This window comes from Tubulanus polymorphus, chromosome 4 (genome assembly GCF_964204645.1).
Source record: "Tubulanus polymorphus chromosome 4, tnTubPoly1.2, whole genome shotgun sequence".
Taxonomy (NCBI): domain Eukaryota; kingdom Metazoa; phylum Nemertea; class Palaeonemertea; order Tubulaniformes; family Tubulanidae; genus Tubulanus; species Tubulanus polymorphus.
In genome coordinates this window covers 5,740,344-5,760,632 of record NC_134028.1, presented here as the reverse complement: position 1 = coordinate 5,760,632, position 20,289 = coordinate 5,740,344, and the positions used below count along the sequence as shown (strand labels likewise).

The following is a 20,289-nucleotide window of genomic DNA, read 5'->3' as shown; positions in this document are numbered from 1 at the left end:
GATAACACTGATTTATGAAGGTAAGCACACGGGACCAGTCGTTGATAAGCGACTAATAACATCAGTAGATCTACACGTCCAATTCGGAAAGATCGTCGACTCGGCTCCGCAGTTCAAATTGACACTAGTTAGGATAAATCAAAATTAACGACAAAGGTCTTCGTTGATCTCGAAAGAGGTAACGTATGATTTGGGTCCAGCTAATATAGGCCGTAATTCTTAATTCTAAGTCGATTTGACAGTATATATCTCATAGCGGACATTCGTATTACATGTATATGATATGTAACTTCTGGTGAATGTGTCTGATATCATACGTGGTCGGATGTGATCGGCATTAAGTGCATTTTCATTCTAGCCTCCGAAAGCATGACATCAAACGCGCGTAACTTCGTCCGAGAGGATTTCGAAGGTAAGCTATCTCAGAAATTTTTTCCATGTTTGACTTGACATTGGACACAATCTTACCCTGAATTTGATGATTGGGATGATTTGAGGTGTCTTATTGGCGACAGTCGTTTGGCGATTTCGATGGGAAACCAGGACAGGACAGAAACATTCCGAATACGCGTGACAATTTACTACTGCATATAATATTTATAGTTAATTAGACATGTAATGACAGTTTACCCTCGATTTGTTCGTGTTACTCTAGTAACATAATACATTATACAATTCATTAGTTATCCGTATCAAATCGACTTAAATAGAGAATCGAAGGACAAGGTTTTACGCCAACAAATAATCAAATAACGGCATTTCTCCACGCCACCTAACTAACATGCGCCATGGCCATGGAATGGACTCTCCGTGCTTGTAGCCGTTTACTGTTGCTTGAGGTCAGACTCTAAATTTGCTCTAGGGAAATATCGACATATCTGATGATAAAATATCGTATAGGAATATCGCGAGGCTGCTCGAATTTATTGACGCTCGTAACTAAAATCGCTGTGAAGCCTGCGATAGTTATTCACACTTCCGCTGCCCTAGAAGTAAGAGTTAAAACGGTACACTATATTAAGCGGTGTTCTCTCGTCAGAGAAAGTAGTCACCTGTTAACTCGCGATAGGAATAACTGTTCTTAGAGATTACGAACGTTATTTCATTCTAAGACTCATTGTTTCTTTTATGTCACGGACCTGCAAGTTCGAGGTAAGCCATTCGAAAAAACATGAAAATGTTCAAAATGACCATTTCTACTTCCGGTAACCAAAACTTAGTTTTTATAAAAATAGTTTTTTTTTAAATAGTTTTTATTTCACATCCAGCGTATTTCAAACTGAATCGAAATATTCTTTCGAAGAAGTATAACTGTATCAGCATTCGAGTCTATCAACACTATTTTAAAAGAAACTGGATTTAAGTTCATTAAACTGTTGTTTCACTGTGTTTGCTAAAAGAATTCTTTCAAAAAATAAACGAAATTGTTTCATTGTTTAATTAATGAGATATATCTTTGGGTGGAGAAATATATCTTTATAAGATGTCATCTGCCAATTCTCATCGTTCAAAAATATTCACGATGATAGGCAATTCATATAAAATAGTGTATTCCTTTGTGCGAAAAATTGTGGCAGGGAATCGTTCAGTCTGGAAGTTTGTTATTAGTCGCCAGACACTTTATTCCCTAAACGGTTCTAATTTTCCTCCCCAGACAGCATTCATCGCATGCTTTATGCGTTTCCGAAATACTATTCGCCCAACACGGCAATAATTATTTCTCCATTCTCGCAAACAAATTCTCGCAGGGATTCTTCGGCTAGAAATTGAGTGGATTTTATTTGCGAACTCCGATTAGTCCATTTCGATATTACACACGGTCGACAATGCCGGTGGTTGGTTTGTTCGTACACGTACGTATATTGGACAGCCGAAAAACAACTGTTGAATTATGCAGATTGTTATTCCTTACTGCAAATATTTAGTTACTCTTAAAGCTTTTATTTACTTATGATTCAAACAGCTAAATGTTTCCCATGTCTCCAATAACTTTGTGTGAAACGGTAATGCTTGCAGGTTTTTCTATTCATCAAACTATTGATGTTTTCAGTAACGTTGCAATTAGTCGTTTTCGCATTCGTCTACTTGACATTGTTCTTTTCAGATTGTGAATCCTCGTTGTTACATGGTAAGGATATAGCGATGGTAGTGAAAATTGATAGCGAACGAATCGCCATGGAGAAGGCAAACGGGGAATCGAGTGAAGAGCTCTTGCTGGACAACAACCGAGACTGGTACAATATCATCACAGAAGACGATTACGAGGCCTACGATGCGCTAAAAGGTTCAATAGGCGCGACACGATTAAAAAACAGATTCATTAACAACGCTTTCGTCTATAACCGTCACCACCATTTGAACGAGGTCAAGGCTAGCGGTACGCATAGTTTGACCATCCCGTACATCATAGCCGCGTGCGCCGCTTCAAAACATGTTCTTCGCCGTCTAATAGACGATGGAGCTAACTTGGAACGCGTTGAAAGTAAAAACTCGACCGTTTTTCACGTTTTGATTCGAGAGGCGGCGGAAAATCCCGAGTCGGAAGATCGTCTACTTCGCTCCTATGATATCATTACCGACTGTATGGACTCGGATACCTTCTTCCAGTTAGTGAAATCCGAGGACTCCGATTCGTTTAGGCCGTTGGAACTTTCGGCGAAATTTGCAGCGTTTGGATTTTTCCGGAAGATTTTGAATTCGGACGCTTACGTCACTAATCGCGATATCGTCGGTTTGAAGGATTGCACCGAGTACGACCTGTCGGAATACGAAACATTTTCCGATTATAAGCGAGAATTGAGATCCCCGTTACGTATGATGCTTTACGTAACTAGACAACAATTTGAACGCATGTACACCCGTCAAATACTGAACATGCCCGTAGTTCAGTATTGGATTCGTAAGAAAATACGAGAAAATCTGCCCTACTTCGTCTTATGGTTCATATTTCGTTGTTTGATACTAATAGCACTATTGGCCGTACGACCCAATAAGGTCGCCCGCCGCATATGGCACATTTACATGCCGAAATGGATATCAATCTCGAAAGCAAGATTGAACGAAACGATGTTAAATTCGACGTATTGTCGAGGGGATCTCGGACCCATCGAACCGTCACCGTTTCTGGACTTGGTCCTAGATTCTGTAGATTTCTTTTTCGTTTTTTTGTTTCTCGACATTCTGGAAGTGATTATAAAAGTATTCCACCGCGATCGACGCGTCGTGCTCGGCAGTTTCTATTCGCTGAGACACGGGCGTTGGGGCAACTTTGTCGTGAAAACCTGCTTCTACCGGTGTAATCAGTGTATTCTATATTTCATCAGTCAAGCCGGGAAACTTGTCATCGTTAACGGGGCGATTGTTTACGTCACACAGTTACCGTATTACGTCGATCGGATCGATAGTTGTGAAGAAGTGTTCATAACAGCCGAGATACTTGTGCGTACTCTAAAAGCCATGTATCTACCATTTGTACTGTTTAGTCTATTGTATCTAGCCGAATGGCTTCCATTTATGGGTACATTTGCTATAGATTTGCGGTGTATGATTGCCGTTATGATCAAATTCATCGTCCTCACGCTCTTTATCCAAGCGATCTATGTATCTTACGTAACTACCGTCAGAGAACTAAACGTAAGTTGGCTGACGGATGCTTTTTACCAGATATTTTTGGTGCAAATCGGGGCGGCGAATTTCGGCGGGACGAAAGTAGCCTACGACCTTCGTTATGTTCACGTGATCTACTATTACTCGACTGCGGTTCTATTGGTCAATTATCTGGTGGCGGTGATGACGTCACAGGCTACGAGGAACGACGAACAGAAGTACCATATACAGATGCTGCGACGCCTGGACGCCGCGATTCTTATTGAGGATCGAGTTGGACGCTGGGTACAAAAGCTCATTAAACTTGTGTTTAAACGAAAAACTAACGGGCGCATATCGGTAATAACCACCCGAGAAACCGTTCTGAAGACCAACAAAGTTAAAGTTGATCGAAAAGAAAAGGTTACTGCGTGTTGAAATACGAGAGTTTTTCGAGAGTTCCTCCCATATAATTTCTTCCGCGCTGACGTGTTTAATGTTGCAAAGTCAATAAAACCGTAACTTATTTTTCTGTTAGCTTAAGTGGAAAGATAAGGCAAGTTACGACGTATTCGCAAAACAAAGCCACATACTTCGTATTTCGTATCGGAAAAATGTTGTTTGCACAAGCGGTTCGGCAATCATAAGTAAATGTACATTCTCCTGAAGTTTACAATTAAGAACAACCTTGAATTTTGAGAGAATAGTAATTGAAATTGGTATATACGCCTTTTTTCAAAAACGATTTAGCCCATCGTATGCCTATCAGACAGGGACTGTGTGAAAATTTATGATTGTCATATAAACTGAAAAGATATATTTTCTAAGAAACTGTGGCTGGCTTAGCTTACGACCATGTTATTTGTTGAAGCTTTATTTGTCACAAACGCTTATATAACATGTCTGTTATGTTCGGGGGAGCGAAATTGTCACGTTGTACAAGTAAAATTCGTATTCACAAGATATGGACACGTCTTGCTTCAGCGCAAGTGCTGCTTAAGTGATTAATGTTTTAAAGGGAAAATTGGCGTGTTCCCGATCTCACACATTGATTGATAACGATACGGAACTGAAAATTGATACCAAATTCTAAGATAGAATCCGTAGTCATGCTTGGGCTAAATCCTCGGTAGAGAGTTCAGATAGTTGAAGATCGACAACAGCAAAAACAGTAAAAATCTGAATCACTGAATTCTTGGTCTGACTTGTTTAAAGAGCATTTTGATATGAGGTTCTTATTTCGCGTATATATAACGCAACAAGGGCTGGTTCTGCAGTGGTATACGCAGAAGGTAAACAATGTGATTTCCAATGCATCAGGGTGCGCAGGAAGATTGATAGATGTTTATTCAGGCAAGGTTAATACGCTTGATACTTATATTCCCCTCCGCAAATTAGCTACATAAACGGATACATTGCAGAAATATCGCTATTTTTCTGAAATATCGTTAATAATTCACGTGTCGGGGTGCTTTTTATTTACCGACCACTAACACATGGGGCTGCGCAGTATTTGAATCAGTTTATATCATACATCCTCTCTCCTCAGAATTGGTTTGATACGCATCGAAATTGTGACCTTGACATTCGAGCATTAGAGCAATGAAACAGCGGAAAAATCTGTATGCGATGGATGTGTAAAAGTTGTTGTTGCTATTGTTGTAAGAAATTATTCAGAAATAAATGAATGAGAATTTACGTTAATTCATTTTGGATATAGATGTATTCAGGCTTTTAATTCAATATCTTTGAAAATCCACTCCATCGTTGAACGATTTCACAATAAACACGACCAGTAGTTGAGGATGCGGCAAATCAATTCCATTTGATCATTTAAAAATCACGATCTAAAAATGATCTTAGTTTGAAAAATCTTAACTTAGTGAAAATCAACTGGATTTAGTCTTGGAGTCACATATCATGTGCGAGACAATTTTCCACATTTCTGACGAAAAACCATTACAGACGACCAATGATCTATGATACAAGGTCTTCCGGAATTATCATGCGTATATATACATGACGATTTAGAATCTATTTGTTTTCCCAGAAGTGACGGAAATTAGAAACGCTCGTGCCTGGAATATTACGCATTTTGCAGTAATCAGTGTCAAGCAAACAAACGACGGATACATGGCTATTTAGTGAAAGCAACACATTATCACCACAAATCTACATGAAAGTGACGAATCTCATGTGTTGCATACATATTAAGCAAAGATGTTTTTTTTCGGGATGAAAATTTTTTGCAATGATTGACTGTCATGCTATAGCTACTCTTTCATAAGTATTGCAAATAATGAGACACTCAAAACCGAAATCTAAGCTAAATGATGACATAACATCGGTATTATAATTCAATTCAATCAAAAATATCTTTATTGCTAAATATCTCTATTGCTATGTTAGGTCTTTTTACGGTATTTAGTGAGAGTCTTCGGAAAGAACAAAATTACGTAGAGACTTAAACAGTGCGGATTCATATTATTAGGATTCACCATAATTTTACCGACGAAGACATTCAAAAAGATGCACGGGGCCACTGGAGATCAGAGCTGTTCACTTCTATGTATTATCAATACTAGGCACGATATTGGTCCAAAATATGGAAATACAAAACGATCTGATCACGCAGTTTTTTAACTACAAAACGACCGAAATGTTGTGGCGCAATGGAAGAAAACGGTGTAGGCTGGACAGATTTAGAAACGACTGCTGGACGGCTTACCTTGATAAAATTGCATGCCACTCGTATGTATGTCTGCTTTACGTAAAAATGTTAAGATCAAATCATCTGAATAGTAGCTTTTCATTTTTTAAGTATCGATAGAAATTATGTAGTTATGAAACTATGAGGATCCGAAAAGGTCGAAACGAATTTCTATTGTCTATTTATTTATCATAGTAACATGTATATTACGTATGAATTATGAATATAAGTGATAGAAATAGCAAAGCCCGCCTTAATCTAGACTTACCGGTATAAGTTACATCATATAAAATATTGGATTATAGTTTGAAATTTGACCACGCAACAACCGAAAATATGGTAAATACAATATGATGATCAGACATAATTTGTATGAATTGAAACTGTTTTTCGAGGTTTTCAAAAGTATAATTAATATTTCAAACTCTATTTGATCGGTAATGTTCGAATTGAGGATATCCCATGCCCAAATGATATTCAATTCCTACCTTGTTTTCCCAACAAAAAAGACACTTCTCGAACTTTATATTACGATGGATTTCAATTTCGATCAGTAGACCCAGCAAGTCAAACCTACTTTGAGCCAGTAACGATTTCGTATATGTAGATATGTTGGATGTAATGTAAGTTTCGGGAGTGAGAATCTCCTTAACTGCCCTGTAAGTTCCTCACTCAGGTCTAGCATCTATTGATATTTTCCGAGCATTCATCTAAATACGAAATGGCATAGTCTTCTACAGTGTTTGTATATACATCTGATCAGTTAAGGTATTTACAATATTCAAAGGTGCACACATTACATTGAAAAATCTTTTGCTTCGTGTATCAATATTGTTTTTTTTTTGTTTGTTTATAGGTTATTCGAAATATTTGCGGTGTTATTCTTGAATTCGGTATAGATATCATTACAGACTGTCGTCGGAATTGAGTCAAAACATAATCATCGCTTGAATCTTTTTCTGAGCCACGTTTTGACCGGTTGTCACCCGCCTGTGTTGACGAGTTCGCTGCATTTACAACTTTGCGATGGCATGACAACATAAAGTTCGAATAACGAACCGGTTCTGGTAACAGTGCGAATGGGCGAACTTGTTTGTCACTGGGGCGAAACTGTGAATAGGCGCGTGTGCGACCCTACGCTCACTCGCTGTTTCTGGGGCAAATACAAACTGACCTACCGATTACACAAGATTTAACCACAAAACTGGAAAAGCATTTGTGAAAAAATGTACGTACTCATTCAATACCCAACAGGCGTTTGCGTTGGCGGGATATGGGTATTTTAAGGTCTCTAAACCCAACCTATCGCCGCTATTCATAAACGTTGTTTGTCAAAACGTACTTGACTTGAATACTAGTTTTCGGTTTCTTTCGGTAACTCATTCGTATCCAATGAAAGCACACGTGCCGTGAAATAAAAATGTCGCCACACAGCGCAATAATCAGACGAGACGTGTTTCACTCGTCACGCGTATTGTGTTGGCAACATAAACATTGTGGCTGTTTCCCGCCAGCACTGACGTCACGCGACGCGAGTGCGCGAAGCGGTTCGTCGGATGATCGCCGGATAATATAAACACATCGGGTGCTCGGAGCGGAGTATATACGTGATGTCGTTACCGAAAATGGAATTTATACCGGCTAATGATCGGATTTTTACCGCGGAGAAAATTCTCAAACGACGACGAAGGAAGGTGCGTTCGTATGGTGTCGATTTTGAAAGATGACTTATGTTATTTTTGGTGTAAATCAATGAAACACACAAACGTGTGTGTGTGTGCGTATGCGTGTAAAATGTCAAACATGATTGACATTGTAGTAGGCCTACATAAAACAAAGCTTATCAAATCAAAGTTTGTCTTTTTGTGTTGTAGGGAACAACGGAGTACTATATAAAATGGAAAGGCTGGTCGAAAAGGTACATAGCTTTTAATACCGTCTATTTCGTAATCTAACGTATCGATATCGCTTATCGATTACTTCTATTTCTACCTGCGCAATTACTTAAAATCGGTTATAACGGGCTTCCTTTTTCAATTGCAGGCATAATACATGGGAGCCAGAGGATAACATATTGGACCCTACACTGATTTATGAGTTTGACCTCAGGTAAACTTTACTTTACGACCAATTTGTGTTTGAATCTCAATCGCCTGCTCGCTTGTGACAATGTTTACGTCAACGTTTCCATCGCGAACGACCCGTTCGATCGATACGGTCTCGTTTGCAACTACGCAGAGGAGAGAGCGCCTCACTCATTCTAACGTCAAGCCGGCACACATGTCGGCTTTGTGTTCGGCACAATATATTTCGTCTAAGAGGGTTGACGCGTACCGAAAACTGAATGAAACAATCCTTCCCAACTGCGTCGTACGGGTAGAACACCCCTGACAGATGGTGTGCTGTATTTCTGGCGGGAAACTAGTTTTGTCCCACTCGGGGAATGGCAACCAATTTGACATTGTCACAGTTGAACGTCTCAGCCGCCTGTCACGATAGACGGAGGTGACAGATGTGTTATTTTAGGGAATAGTTTCACTCATCGCCGATATAGAAATTTACAATTAGACTACAATGAGACTTTTTATAATGATTAATTGTTTCCTGTATACATAGCACATAAGATTGGTTGCAACATAGCATAAGTCCAAAATTGTCACGGGAAAATATTTGAAAAAAGACTATTTTCAAACTGGCTTCTTTTTACGATTTTAAGATAATCCTTGGTCAGTTTTAATTGTCAAAAATAATTGGCACCAACAATCGCTATTAAATGAATGAAGGCCGTCTGTTAACCAGGCGATGAGCAATCATCTCATGATTGCTCGTAGGTTTTACCATCCTCCGATAATGACCGCGTGAAAGCCCTCATCGGGTATTCGTGGTCAGATCGAGCACCGCGGTGACGTAACTGTCTCGGCAAATGAGGAAGTGATTTCGCTTGTGGCAGGAAACGTAGAACGAGTCCAACAACGAGGCAAACGTCTATGGCTAAAATAATGTCAAGTCTGATATAAAAAAATCGTTCGATAATCGGCACTCGTGCTTAACTATATCTAAAGGTGTAATTGGAGATATCTTCTCGCTCGAAACGTGGGGTATTATTTTACCGTGTTCTGAATTTTCACATTCGAATTTCTTTCCAGCGTTAAAAGACGATCAGCCCAGAGAAAGCGAGCCGTGCAAAAAGTAAGACAGCGAAAGAAAGAGGTAAGATTCAATTCGGTTATTCAATATCCATAGACTCGAATTAATCCGATTCAGTTCTTGTAGCAAACTGTGAGATTTGGACTGGAATTAAAATCCTTTTACGCTATCGATTTCATGTGTAACTGAGTGATATGTGGCTGTTCGTTTTATTGGCGAAATTAATTTTTCTGATGATGAAATATTGCTCCATTTTGTTAACACCTACACATTCATTGTAAATGATTTTTGCATATTATCAGTACTGATATTGCGTGTATGTAGAAGCCAGTCTAACCAGCTGTTACTGCACACACACGAGCCGTGGGCGTATTTTTCAAAGTCTATCCGTATAATTCACAAAAATGTGTCTGATATATGCTTTGGTGCTCGGCCACTTATTTCAATACCGCTTCATCTGGTACCTCATTTTGACCAGTTGTCGAGAATTAATGGTCGATCACCAAATTCAGTTCGCAGAAAATGACTTATTTCAAATAACCTATACGCCCGAACCCGTCGTACCGGATCGAGTCAAGTTGCAACAACGTCAACCAATACTGAATGGATGGGCGTATAAATTATATACGACCATGCTACAACACTGTACCCACCTAATCTAGAGGTGGAAACTGTAAAGAACACATTGCTTTAGAAGACGTAATGCCTTTACGTTCTAGGTAGTAGCCCATTTCACTGTTGACATCTTTTACGCACATATCAGAAATAGATTTCTTCAGGTAATCGCTTGAAGGTTCTTAGATATACCAATAGGTATAGATTACGTAACAACGAAGTTATAGAAGTTATAGAAACGTGGCATCTTCAACGTATTCCACATGTGTTGTGCTTTAAACAGCCTTTCCACAAAGTTCGTGACATTCTATGTGATTAATAGCATATTTAATTGACTGTATCGGTTTTGTTCAAAGTGTCACCGATAGTTCATCAATATGTGTCACTGCGATGACATGTATCACGTATCCCTTTGGCAGGTTAAATGATAAACACCCCAAAATACCTTCGTATCACATTTCTATCTTAGAAATTCATGGTTTGTCTTGATATTATTTTTGGATCATCTGTGAACTCTGGCATTCAATTATTTATAAATAATTTTGAACGGTTTACATTTCTATTGCTTATTATCTTCTACGGGTTATTCCGTGGTTATGTACCTAGGTGGCGGGTAATATTTTCTTTCCGTTCAATGACGTACAGCTAGCATCTTCAATAGGGTTACGAGTCAGTCAATTGTGTTTACAATCGGAGTCGTTTGGTCATGTTTTCGTTCGATATTATCGATCGGATGAGAACCTGCCTGGTGAACCGCATTCGGTCGGATTGGAAAGACGCCAAGCGCTGTCGAAGGGACGAGTCATGTCTATCAACGCAACAATTTTATAATGTTAGCAAAAACTATTCGGATCACGCGATATTCACCATTAGTCGAACACGATCTACTTGATTTTTAAACGTCATCTAGATCAGCGGGATCTGTGGCTGGGTGGAAATCAAAATCATACAATCCCGTACTGGTCAGTCAGATCGGTTATTCTTAATGTTTGATATCGTCATTTGTTTTCATGTTATGATACACTGTTCGATGTTCGCGACATTTTTCTAGGAATATTACCAATGGCACTTACTATCAGTACGTATTGCTATACTGGTACTGGTAGAACAGCTGTTCATGAGCGTATGGAAATATCATGGATCCATTTGAAAATAGTCAGTCTCTCATCTGATCCGAGTTCAGGTTGACGTACGTAATTTGGGTTTTTCATTCGAAACCAATGTCACTCGGTGCTATTACGAAAGCATTGGTGAATCTGATCCAACATGATTTCGAATTTATTTACTTAACATTTCAAAACAAAGACTTGGGAAAGGCACTGAAAATATATTGAATATATATTGATGGATCTCTCAAGGGTCTGGAGCCAATGTCTAGCCACAATAATCTTGTTGTACCTATAGGTTACGAACATGAAAGAAATGTTTGATATTCGATCGTCTGAGATTCGAAATATAGATCATCGTGGCTCTGCTGCATTGTTTAATTCGAAGGTGTAGCCAGACGAGTAAAGAAAGATCGTTAGAAAATACGGAAATTCTAAATATCAGTTCGACGACTACACAGACATTCAACGATCCCAATAATACATATTAGGATATCACGGTATATTTTCAACATTTTTCTGTTTTCAAGTTTTAATTGCTGATTCCGAACTGAATGATAAGATCAGTGGTCTTCCTTTCTAACTCAACTGCTCAGGATCTCTGTTGGACTCGTGGTTTGGTTCCGCGATCTGTAATTTAATCACATCAACTTTGATGGCGCAATACACGATAGATTCATCGTTTTTTCAAATCTTTTCCAATGTCGTCTGCGATCGATCAGCCACTGGTTGCATATCGAGCAGAAATTTCAACAGTGGAAAGATGAGTAGTATGTGACTCATGATATTTTCAAAGTGACTACTGTTGATTCGATTGCTACTATCTGACGACCTGTTGAGTCTCCCTCGAGCTCTATTCTGCAGCCAGTCGATTCATCAGAGAGATCATCATCATCGTCTGAATCATTTTGCTGCAGTCGTCTTTACGACAGTTTTGCAATTATTACCCAATTGCCGAGTGTTAGTCATTATAGAGATCAGAGCGCACCATCGGGCTATGTGACTCAGGTGACAGCACGTCTGAACGCATGCCTATTACTCATACCAAGTATCACCAAGACTGTTAATAAGGGGTGTTGTCGAATTTGTCCAGGGATATTGTAATCTTGACAAGTGACTCAGTGTTTGTTTTTCTCTGTTTTGCTTCCAAAAACCTTCCGACTATCTTTATATCGAATATTGAAGCTTCTGGCGCTTCGGGACAAGAATGAATCCCTTTTGTTGTTTACCAGGGTCGTTGTATACACATCAACACTAAACGCTTTTAGAGCGATATCGTTTTAGAATCTTAAATCTACGTACTTTCGGCGTTAAAACGTATAATCGAATATATTTCATCGATGAACTGGTAAACAACGCAATGTCACGTTAAAAACAAACACGGGTTGAAGGCGAGGTTACTGCGTAGTCGGTCTCGTGCGTGGTATTCGATCGACGCAGCAATAACAAACAGCAGCAGTAAACAGTTTTATAGCTGTCGACGATCCCACTGCCGACGATCCTCAGTACAAAAGCAGTAGACGATGATAAGAGATTAAAACACATATAAAAGCGTGAACATGTCCTTAGATAGAACTGTACTAGCTTTCGGATGTTATTGCATTATTCCATCAAACACCAAGAGTTTTCCAGAGAAACTTTAACGGACAACGCAAGGACTACACACCTTCGATGACGTTACTAAATAATTGACAGAAGTTTTGACACCGAAACGTTGTATATATTCTTAATCTTGAGTCTTAATCTTACAAAAGCTTTAATAAAAAGGACTGTCTGTTTCTTAAATTGAGTAGTCGATTTAATGTACCAGGCCTCCGCACATTTCTTTGTGGTTTCGGAACTAATAAAAGTGCATTGTCGCAATGATGAAAACGAAGCGACGACAGCGAAAAACGATCTTATTTTCGTCTCTTGTTTCTTGTGTGCTCGTCTTTCTGGTTAGTGGCCTTGACTCGTCAGTCTCGGAGGCGATTCATAAAAGTGCACAATAAGTGCAAGAGTGGTCGCCACTTTGTGAACGAACGAATGCAAAAAACAGATCGAAGTGCACAACGTACCGAGATTTCGTTCACCAAGTGCAATTCTGTCCGACACGTATCGTGTGATGAAAAACCATGGAAATTTTTCGTTTACCGCCACCGAAGGGCAAGGCCAAGCTGCATCCGTATATAGTAAAGAAAAAGATTGACTAGAAGGGAGGAATTCGGTGGGAGAAAATGGATGTTCTGTTTAAGGAAAAAAACGAGGAAATAAGTGGAAATTTTATGAATTTGGTACTTTCTAGAAATTTGGATTTCAATTTGAGGGTGAAACTAGTCTTGCCTCCGTGGCTTGGTGGATAAGGTGTTAGGCCCCCAGCCCGGAGGGTGTGGTTAGAATCCTGGTTAAACCATGCTCAGGCAGGACATATATCAGTGTTTTCCCGATACCATGATCCAATAGCAAAAAAAAAACAAAAAGCAAAAGTCATGGGTCGATGTTGACTAGAAGAAGATAAACTCCTTTAGTTCGGAAATTTCATTTTTCCTTCTTTCCAACGCGAGGAGGCCGATAAGATGGTATTCTTCTACAAAATACTTTGTACATCACAGTTTAATAGGTGTATAGATCTATTTTCGACCGATTTTGACACCGAACGAAAAAATTCATTCATTATTCACGACCATCCGCGCTACTCATTATTCTGCAATCGAACGTCGATGACCTTTGTGGATCTCGGAACCTACGTAAGCAGTTTTTACGATATTTTTAGTGTCATGTGGCCGAGTGTCAGTTTACGTCATAGGATCAAATTAGATTTCCATTCAGTCGAAGATGTTAAGATGCCGCGGCCGAATAGAATCTACGCGTTGCATGCTCAACGGTAAACAATACTCGAACATCTACCGGTCCATAGTAGCGCGGTGTGTAATGACGTCATAAGCCGATGTTTCAAGGTTACTCGGCGTGCGAGGTAAATTGACGGCAGAATCGTGAATTCCTGAGGTGATATATTAACACGGATTTCGCGCGTGGCTGATTCCGAGAAATCTGAGCAGCAGCAACAACAACATCCGCCCCCTTATTCGCTACTTTCAATGTCAATATTTCGAATATCTTATTCAATGAAAGAATCAAAATCAGTCAATATCCTTTGAAAAAAATGTTTAAAATGAGTTACATTGTATTTTGAGTTACATTGTATATAATCTGCCGGGGATGGCTATTCCATGGACATTTCAAATTTTAACCTAATAGATTACAAATATATACACATAGTTTCCGTGTACATCAGATATTTTCTAAAAGTGAGGTAAAAGATGGATATGATCTGTCGACTGGGCCTGGGTAAACCAATCCCGAGGTAAATTTCAAATGTTAACCCATTAGATCACAAGTAAATTCTCCATATGTCTATAATCTCCACGTATAACTGTCACGTTTCGTGTGGCTTCGATTTTTCAATACGCCTGGGGCGTTGTTTCCTAACGTTCCATGTATATAGATTATGTAATATACGCGACACAACCGATTTAGAATATATAGTTTTTTAACCCGATATCTTATCTGCTACGATGTGTACATGAACGACTGCAGCGCAAGCAGCACGTACGTGCTTCCCGTTCAAAATGGGTGTGTCTCATGTTGTTTCGCAATAAAATGAAAGGTTTCTTCTTCGATAGAAAATGAATTTAGAATTTCCTTCTTCGACGTTACATTAACTGAACTGACGTCAAAAATATCATTCGCCAAAGGTAAAAAATGTAGTTTTTCAGGCTAAAAATGAATTCTATTTTTCGTCTTACTTAGCGCTTTTTAAAATGAGCAGAAACTAGTTCGTTTCCTTGTAGGTTTCGGGTGTAAATTCGACTCATGTCGCCACTCTACTACATAGTTACCCCATATCCAAAAGCACGGTGGATTTGTTCGCTTTCTAGCGCATACGACAATCTTTTTACTTAAAAATAACGATACGCTAAAACAGAGACGCCAGCGTTCATTCAATGCTTTACATTAGCAAATTAAAGCTGATATCTGGCATACAGTCGTCCAATTTCTATACGCCCACTTACGATTGTTTTCAATGTACTTCAATCTCGTTACATGATAAACTGATTCACCTAGTCAAACTGTGATCCAGGTTTATATGTAAACTATATAGGGATCCAAGGACGCCATGCCCGCTCAGTTTTTGAAATGATTGAAATGTGACAATTTCAATACTTAACACCCCTGTTCAAATACAGAAATCAATGAGCTCTAGCAAAATCATCACAATCATAGGACCTCTCATAGTCGCGGATTTTGCTATTGATTGTGGTTACAAAAAATATGTATGTATAGGTACCAATAGGTATTTCACGTTTTTCTGCTAGTCAACGCCCCCTGGTGAAAATAAACAGAAAGCGTGACCTTAGAGCACATCATCACAGAGCACGTGATGAGCTACGAATTTGCAATTAATTGGTTTCGAAGTATACATACGTACCAATATATAATATGGAAGAATTGTATATGATTGAAAACCTAACTCCCTGGTGCCAAAGAACAAATGACTGGGTAACCCAAACTATAATGTGTCCTATGACAATGCTGACAAATATCAAGTCTAAAAGTTAAAACCTAATGATATTTGACTAAAAAAACATCTACGCATTGAAGACTAGGCAAGTCGACTTTGAAAACGATTTTTCATGGCATCAACAATTGACGGCCTTTTACTTCTTATCATTTCAGGAAAGAGAACGGGAACTTCGTGCGATAGATGACGAGGACGAGGACGACGACAACGAAGATGAAGAACCTATTCCAATCGTATCGGAACAAGAAACTAACGAGGAAAAAGAGCGACAGCGACGAGCTCGCGAATGGACGGAAACCGTGAAGAAAATACATCACCACAAAATCAGCAAGCCGCCGTTCAAATACGTGAAATACAGCAACCTCGCTGAATTCTCATCCGATATTCCCAGTCCGACGATCGGCCATCATCAAGAGAAGCAGACGATTTTCGCGCCCAGTCCGCTGCCTCCCAGTCCTCCTCAGAGTTTGATGTCGACGGGAGGTCACAGCGCCGGCATCGATAGCGATGACTCCGATTGTTTGGAGGCCGTTGCCGAAAACGCCATTAAAGACTTCACCATGGATTATAGCCCGATTAGTTCAGCAGACGAGGGCGATGACGATCGCGATTGTTATTCACAACAGGTCGCGCCGTTAGATCTCAGTACGCAGTGTAATTGGTACCATTCGATGGCGGAGCATTCCGCCATGTTCGCCCAGCAATCGCCGTATTACCCGTTCACTCCCCCGCGCTACTATACCCAGTCCCATTCGTTCAGCGACAGCACCGCCTCGTATAGACTTTATAAAACGAAGCTTTTCGACGAAAATCAAAACCGCGAGAAGTCGATACCGTCACCGACGACAACGACAGAGAACAATTTTCGAACGGAGTGTAATATCTGTACATCTGCCCACAATTTGTGTTCATTTACGAACTGTAAGAATGCCACCTGTTCTAACGGCGACTGTCCGGCATTCTGTAAACTGTCACCCGGAGAGGTACTAGTAACTGACGTCACGTGTAATCGAATAACCGTGTCGTTTCTCGAAAGTCCTACGCAAAAAGGATTCTTCAAAGACCGTTATTAGATTCTGACCCCAGCTGTCAAACTGTTGAGGAAAGAAAACTACGAAATGGTTATTTGAATGATACGATACATTAAACATACGAGTTCAAATAGACAGGAAAGTCGTCAATTCGGATCCAATGACGCTTGTTATTTCATGAAAATTCATCGGATATATATGTATAATGGTTGATTGACTGATATTTGGGTATTTGCTGATTATCAACAATGGATTAATTATTTTATTGTATCTGGCTTTAAGCGTCAATGTCACTAAATGTTCGTTTTATCGGTTTTTACTTCACTAACCTCTCTCATTTCTGTGCTGTTTGAACAGGTGAATTACATATAGTATACCTATATATAAATTGGACGATTTTGTGCTTCTGTTGTCATATTGAAATATTTTCGTTAAAATCTTAAGTTTTACTACGTATTCACTGCATTTTCACTGAACCATTTCCCAGTGTTCCGAAAATAACTCGTGCGTCTTCGTATATCCATTCATATTTTATATATGTAAAATCGTATGCATGTTTTTTCTTTTTTTTACTGGAAAATGCCTTTTGCGCGGCCTTACTACTGGGAACAAAATGAAAAGGAATTTCATAGTCTTAAGTAGGGCTTTAAACTTTCAGGCCATCTTTTCTGTATAGAACCTAAAGAAGTCTGAATATAACGATGTGGGATCATATTGAATTTTTGGTAACTTTGAGTTTAGGAAGAGCTTTCCGACGAAGTCAATCAAAACTGATTCGTAAACTTACGCAGGATCTCTGAAAATAAAACCGGTGAGCCAGTAAGGGGCCAGTAAATAAGGGCTAGGGGGTGTTCGTCCACTGAATAATAATGGAATCACATATAAGAGAATCAAAAATCAAACATTATTTATTGATTTTTTTTTACAATCAATCACTTATCATTCGTATCTTATTTGTTAAACTAATTGAGAGATTGGGAAGAAGCCTCCTTATTTGTTTGGGACAAAATTAGGCCGATTCACGATAAAATGTAATACTGATAGAAACAGCCATATTATTGTTATCTGTGCATTAATATCATTGTCAAATATCATATATAATCAACATCATGTGCATGTAAAGTCAAACACAATTTTTAACCCAAAAAAATGAACAAAACTCAGTTAATAGAATATCGATAAAAATACTTTTTAATTGGTTGGTTGTGGGCATTTTATGTTGCAATAAGATCTTACTTCGTCTTGTTAAAAAATGTCTCACATAGAAAAAATCCGTTTGACGTTAACCATATCTTAACCGTATTTACGAACTGTTAATAAGTAGTTGATTAAATTGTTATGTTGGAATGTTATCGAAATTAGTGTTACGTTTGATTGAAAACGAAATATGTTGGGCATTAAAATCCATGCGAGCATTCCACGAGAAATGAATTATCCTATAGAAATCCTTCTAGAGAAACACCTAAATATCTGTTCAAGAGTCTAGATTTTTTGTTCAGATTTCTATAATATTGCATCGGACTTTTGACAGAAATATTCAGACCTATTTCACCATACTTGCCGCACGTAATGAAATGATCATGGCCTTGGTTATCTCAAAGAAACCACATTATGTATTTGTTCTCGTCTTTTCTTCAGATATATATTTATAACATTACTGAATAAGACAATGTGATAAATAAAAAAATGTATATACGCTTTTGTAAATATATTCTTTGCCTTATTCGGTTTCAATTCGTTGCGGTGTTGCCTTGCGAGTGACATATACGAACAAGATAACAAGGAAATGATGTTAAAAGTAACTTCGTGTCTGGGTTGCAGAATTCGGTCAATTTCGCTCGTATTTATCTAATTCTAAACTGGTCTATAAAACCAGTCCCAAGAGCCAGCTCCAAAGAATATTGAAACTGTCATTTCGTACAAAGGTATGAATTTCATTTCGATCACTTTCATAAAGATGTTCATTGAAAAAGAATGAACGATATTTCTAATTTGAAAAACTCCCACGAACGGACTTTAAAAATACGCTCACGCACCAGAGCTGTCGTCTGCCGATTAGTTCCGTTCTAATGTCCCTAATTCGACGTATATAGCAATGAGTAGGCGTCGATTATTTCTCGAAGAATCTCTAAGATGATACTGGCAGGCGATAAGCGACGTGTGCGTGAATATATATTTACATAACGGGAGTGCTATGTTGGCAAAACTCATTCGAAATTAAAAAGGTGAATATACCGTATTGAATTCAAGACGGTAATGAGGAAGCCATGAATGAACATTTAAATGAAAAATTTGATTCGGCGGCCTTTTCATTGAGCTGAAACGTTAAAAGATAAACGTGCATCATGTTTCTTTCGACTGGATCGGGGCTATTTCTCAGTCGGGACCCGAGACGAGATATCTTGATCCATCCAGCGAAATGGGCTTAGTAAGTCATATAATATATGTCAAAACGTGGGCATTGATTTTGGAATGGTAACCGGTTAATAAATAACGTTCAAAAAATCAAATGAAAGGTTTAATGTTTTGATGATGATAAGTCCTTTAATTTTCGTTGGTGACCTGGTCACCTCTACTTTATGTATATATATATAGATTGACACTACGCCGTTACTATGGTTTAAGCGTGTCTTGTCGAACAATATACAAAATAATTCGCTAAAAATATTACTAATCCACACATTCGATGTATCCAGATTCTACTCGATGATCTGAGCTCCAGGGCGAATATGATTTTTCAGAAGCTGCGATTCGTGGGAATTTTTTCCGATGCTGGAAAGGTCGAGGTCACACACACACACGCAACGCACGTGTTCAATAATTTCCCATCAATTCAGCCTCAAAAATTGTCGTTCACAGAATATATTACTTCAAAGTTCATCAGAATTCTCAAATTGGAATGTTCGAAAATGAACTAATATGCGCGTTCGGATCGCACCTATAGAAGTACTTCTATCAAAACTGCTTTACATTTCGTCAGTAAGTTTTCGTGTCAACTGCTTTGCATTTCGTCGTTAAATTGAAATGTTTGGAAATAAATTAGTCTTATGTATGCGCGTTCGAACCTATCTTCTGATAGTTCTTGTGTCAACTGCTTGCATTGATAAAGTTTTGCATTTCGTCATTTGGTTACATATACGCTTTTTATGTGTTTTCGTCCCGTGCAAAACTAAAAACAACTTATAAGGGAAATTAAAAATAGCGATCTTTACGTTTTTTTGTTATTTTTCTCGTGTGCGAATTTGTCACCTGGACACACGCGAAGAACTTCAACGAGTGCAGATTAATATACGCTTTGTATTTCTATGAAAGCAAGAAGAGTCGAGGAAGGCCACACGATCAAACAATGAGACCAGCTGCCGTTTTAACTACTTGGCTATCGCCGATGTATACATTCCGATATCATATTGCAAAAATTGTCGTGTTATTTTAACATTTCCAATTGGGAAACATTAGTTGCCTATTTCGTACATTGTATATTTCTTATTTGATATCTGAGTCCTTACACGCTAACAAACCATACATACTAAATAA

The 20,289-nt window shown here is 38.7% G+C and overlaps 1 protein-coding gene across 1 annotated transcript; it reads left to right on the top strand.

Annotated features, from left to right (window-relative positions):
• The first annotated feature begins 7,746 nt into the window (after window positions 1–7,746).
• LOC141904642 (uncharacterized) lies at window positions 7,747–18,447 on the top strand. Its single transcript, XM_074793275.1, has 5 exons — window positions 7,747–7,989; window positions 8,170–8,213; window positions 8,339–8,404; window positions 9,442–9,505; window positions 15,880–18,447. The coding sequence occupies exons 1-5, from the start codon at window positions 7,906–7,908 to the stop codon at window positions 16,795–16,797; spliced, it is 1,176 nt and encodes a 391-aa protein (XP_074649376.1). The 5' UTR covers window positions 7,747–7,905; the 3' UTR covers window positions 16,798–18,447.
• Window positions 18,448–20,289: the final 1,842 nt, after the last annotated feature.